At 47.5% G+C, this 4,842-nt stretch overlaps 1 protein-coding gene across 1 annotated transcript; it reads left to right on the forward strand.

The window, feature by feature from the left end:
* The first annotated feature begins 1,576 nt into the window (after positions 1 to 1,576).
* Positions 1,577 to 4,303, forward strand: F5891DRAFT_722202 (general substrate transporter). The gene is made up of 16 exons (XM_041372959.1): positions 1,577 to 1,916; positions 1,972 to 2,031; positions 2,080 to 2,117; positions 2,168 to 2,309; positions 2,361 to 2,431; positions 2,482 to 2,536; positions 2,585 to 2,696; positions 2,745 to 3,065; positions 3,117 to 3,164; positions 3,218 to 3,266; positions 3,326 to 3,422; positions 3,471 to 3,536; positions 3,592 to 3,713; positions 3,763 to 3,840; positions 3,894 to 3,963; positions 4,021 to 4,303. The coding sequence occupies exons 1-16, from the start codon at positions 1,721 to 1,723 to the stop codon at positions 4,227 to 4,229; spliced, it is 1,734 nt and encodes a 577-aa protein (XP_041230620.1). The 5' UTR covers positions 1,577 to 1,720; the 3' UTR covers positions 4,230 to 4,303.
* The last annotated feature ends 539 nt before the right edge of the window (positions 4,304 to 4,842 follow it).

Raw genomic sequence — 4,842 nt, forward strand, 5'->3', positions numbered from 1 at the left:
GGCCAGATGTGTCTGGCTCATAGTCTATCGCACTGTTAACAATGATCAGTGTCAAAGTGGGGTCCGGCATCAACAGCAGAAGTAGCCACCACATGATGGGTATGTTGTGTCACAACGGACGGACATGGACAACATTCTACCCCAGTTGGCAATTACGATCACCGGAAAGTACTGCCGGCACACACCACGCAGTCCCGGAACCAATCAGTCACCGCCACAAGTCCCATAACGAAGACAAGCCAATAGCGCACAGGTCGCTGCGGTTTCCTCCTCGTCGACGCAAAGTTCAGATTGTGCTCTAAAATTTGCACTCAACGATCAAAAGCTGCAGGACCGACACTGTCAGAGTACCGGCATGCTAAGAAGATCGAAAAAGAGACGCTCGCCGATACACATAACGAAAGTCTTGGTCAATGATATATTGGAGATTTCTTTGCACTTCCGCCAAGGGATAGCATTAAAGAAAGTACGAAGGGCCGTCGAAGGCTTGTGACTGTCCTGTGGAAGATCGAGCGAGCCGTTCATAGACTTCCTCATCAAAATCCGGAGTGAAAAGCTCCTTATGAGGGCCTTGCTTTCATTGCTGTACATGGTGCGTATTGTTCACCGTTGAAAATTGACGTTGACGTTGAACATGGAACGTATGACAGTTGAAGTTGACGTGACGTTGACGTTCAACATGGAACGTATGAAACGCTGAACTGGAACGTTGAACTGGGATAACGCGTGATTTCGAAACTCACCGGCTAAGAGCCAGCATCCCGGTTCCAAACAAGGGCCGTCGATGAATCTTGCCGAGTGAAGGCGGACTGGGGAGATGGCAGAACATATCCAAGTAGGCCGGCTTTACATGATGAATACCGAGACCGATTTCACGGTCTCCAGTGGCGTCAGCTACGATCTTGTCCAGAATCCATAGAACATATTTGTAATGGGGGGATGGGGACTGTGGAGAATGCATTCGACGGGGGTGTTAACGAGGGACTAGTGCCGGCAGTCACGGAATGGAGTGGCTATCTAGAGACACATCAACGTAGCACACCTGGAATGCGACTGGCAAAACATGGTTTTACCAAGTTCTGCCCACGAGTCACGTCACTTGACCTCATTTGGATCTACTAAAGGTCCCGCTAAAAGTAGCGACGCCAAATTTCTTGTACTGTACACATCCTGCAGGACTGCTAGGCTGTACTACATATATCGGGTAGTGATCATGCATCATGCGCCGCCTTGTTGTTTCTCATTGCTGCTGTCAGGAGAGACTGACGCTGAAATCAGAGATTCGCTATTACTCTTATTGGTCTGGCGCATATCCGAGTCCTGGTCATTCAAAACACAAAAGTTGAAGCAAAGTCAAGTTGCGCACTTCACTTCAAAGCCTGTACTACTGTGTAACCATGATTGGTTGGCACAAGTAGGGAGTCCCGGGTAAATAAGGGAAACAAGGGAAACCAAGGTATTGTGACGTACCTCCCAGCGCATATCTATTGATTGGTGCCCTCGCCACCGTAATGCCACGTTTCAAGATCTCACCTCCCTTTAAATGTACCACATAGCCTACTACACACGGCGAGGTCCAGAAAACGGTTGATCCTTTCAACACTGCCCAGGCAAAGTTCGTCCGCGGACTCGTATTCCTTATAAATACCCCACAAACCATCATTTAATCACCGTGAATTTCACGTCCCCTTATACACCAACTCAACGTCAGTCCATCTTGATGCCAGTCCCGCAATGGACAATCACAGACTTCACTTATCGGGAGTCGTGGTGGAAGAATCGTGGTACGAGCTTCGTTAAGCGCATACAAATTAATAATGTCCTTGACTACCCAGCCATCCTGATACTAAACATCTGTTTGATATTACCCCTCTTATCATCGACCCTTAATGGCTTTGACTCATCCATGATGAATAGTGAGTCACAACATTTCTTACCATGATTGTGAACTGTTGACTTACGCTCCCTTAGATTTGCAAATCTTGCCCGGTTGGCAAGAGTACTTCCATAAACCGCACGGCATGAAGTTAGGTGCGCAGCTGCTCGCTTTACTGTAACGGTTCTATTTACGGTCGTTAGGACTCATCAACTCCGCACACAGTATCGGCATCCTCAGCGTAAACCGTAGCACTGTTCGCATCGCTACAAAGCTCATACTGGTTCTTAGGGAACTCCATTTTCTCCTTACGTGTCCGACCTATTAGGACGGCGAGCAGCTATGTTTATCGGGGCAGCCATCATGCTAGCTGGCGTTCTTACCCAAGCCTCATGTACGACCATCCAAGTCTTCCTTGGCGCCCGTGTGCTTAGTATGATGCCCAATCAAAAGTCTACTCATTTACTCATCTTCAATTCCTCAGTCGGCTTAGGAATGGCTTTTTCCATTAATGCTGCTCCCTTACTCATCAGCGAACTTAGCTATCCAACGCATGTGCGCAAAATCATCTCGTATCTCATTCTTCAACTCTAATTATATTTAAGCGCGGAAAATTAACCTCTCTCTACAATTCGTTGTGGTACTCTGGCAGCGTTATTTGTAAGTGAGATCCGGCGTCACACATTTGGTCTCTCACATGTCTGTCAGCGGCTTGGATCTGCCTAGGAAGTTATGATGAATCGGGGACGTCAGCGTGGTCATGGAGGGTCCCTTCATTCGTTCAAGCAGCTATTCCTATCATTCAGATGTCGCTAATATGGTAAGACCGTTAGATCATACCCTGCTCAAAGTGACTCAGTGCCTTCAGGCTTATCCCAGAGAGTCCTCGGTTTTTAATGGCCAAAGGCTTGGTGAGCATTCACGAGGATACCTTCCGCCAATTAGATCATACAACGTTCATCGTTTATTTTCAGGAATCGCAAGCTGCACGTGTCCTCGCTCAGTGCCATGCAAATGGGGGAGACGAACGCAACCCTCTAGTAGCTTTCGAGCTGGCTCAAATCCGACATGCTTTGAACCTCGAACGAGAGTACGCCTCCGGCAAATCCTACCTGAGATGCTTCTCGACACCCGGCAACAGACAGCGCATGTTTACCATCATATGGATCGCAGTATTCTCGCAGTGGAGGTTTGATCGGTTTCGTTCTGGTTTGACTATTGTCGTTGATCTTCGTCTCAGCGGTAATGGTCTGGTGTCGTATTACTTCAACACAGTCTTGGATAAAGTGTACGTTTTCGAGGATTTCTAGATGGTACATAGCCTGACAGACGTTTTAACAGCGGGATCACCCAGACTAGAACGAAAGCAGCCATTAACGGCGGTTTACAGGTTCATCCATGGTCTCTCAGAAGCGAAACTCAAAATTGATGCGCATTTCATGCGTTCAGATCTTCAATTTAGCTAGTGCGCTGGTGGGCGTAATGATAGTGGACAAAGTAGGGAGAAGGAAGACTTTCTTGATTTCAAACATTGGCATGCTGACGGGTCAGTACTATTCCGTGACGCTGAATCGAAGGCTTATCATCTGTCCAGCTTTCGCTATGTGGACGGTCACGACCGCTCTTTTCTGCGAGTCCGGAGATGTGGCAGCTGCGAGAGGCATGTTCAACACCTTGCATATATGCTGGTAAAGCTAATGATCAAGCTTGAATAGCTACTGTACCGCTCATTTTCATATACTTTTTCTTCTACGACTTGGCGTACACTTCGATGCTGGTGTTGTATACGCTCGAGATCCTGCCTTATAACATCCGTGCCAAAGGGTTTGCAATCATGGTCGGTCGCTTTCGTCCCTTCTCTGAACGCTGCCTGACGTTGCATACAGAACATCGTTCTCTATTCGACCAATGCTTTCAACTCGCTCGTCAATCCAGTGGCACTGGAAACCATAGGATGGAAATATGCAAGTCATCAGATCTTATTCATGCGATTGATCGACCGACCTTTTTCGTACAGTACCTCTTTTACTGCGGATGGCTTATCTTGGAACTCCTATTCGCGATGGTGTATATCATCGACACGAGAGGTGATTGTTATCTCTTCGACTCGTCGAGCTCTCATAAACTGTTTTTGCTCTCTTCAGCTCGCACTCTTGAAGAAACCGCCGCTTTGTTCGACGGCGTCAAAGTCCGTCGGGGTATCATGGAGCGGACAGGTGAAACTGCCATGAATCTGCCTCCATACCCCAGACTTCAGGACAGTCCCGAAGCAGGGCAGACCTGGAGGAGTTCTGCTTCGCCATCGCATTTCGAAGCTCAAACCGGAGAATCTGTTGTTGGGTTTGCCAGATAAATTTATGATTACAGTGTCACGATTATTGTATGTAGTAAGCGCGCTCAAATGCTGCAGAGTTGTGTGTATTTTTGGAGTTGGCTGATTGGGGTGTTCAGACAGAAAGCGGGGCGTGTTGTTCTTATTGGGTTTCTAGGTCGTTTTGTCGATGTTGTACACCTTGAGGATTATGTTTCCCTCTCCTTCGCCACCTCTGGTACGACATGACGCCTCCCTACTAAGTCCAGGCGCTGTTTGACTGCTCACGGATCATTACTGCCAACTAATACACAGATCGACTAGATATGGGAAAATTTCTCGTTACATTGCCTTGTCCGTCATTACGTGCTCTCACAAACCAGCAATCGCGAGTTACGCAGTCAGCTCTTCAGTAAATAGTTCGCTCGTGGACTGGATGTTAGGTATAGAATAGAATACAACGTATGATACAATGTACACTCGCTGTCGCGTCTAAATTGTATCTGAAATCTCCATGATGGATATATTCCTTCGGTCATCGTCGGTACTAAGGTCTACAAGTACTGATGTTAGTAAGTGCGATAACTGGAAAGGACTATGAAGAGACTTACCCCTCTCGACACTTCTGCCAGTGTTGTCCATGTTCCATGCGGCT

Source organism: Suillus fuscotomentosus (assembly GCF_016647785.1).
Source record: "Suillus fuscotomentosus strain FC203 chromosome Unknown F5891scaffold_8, whole genome shotgun sequence".
NCBI classification, from domain to species: Eukaryota; Fungi; Basidiomycota; class Agaricomycetes; order Boletales; family Suillaceae; genus Suillus; species Suillus fuscotomentosus.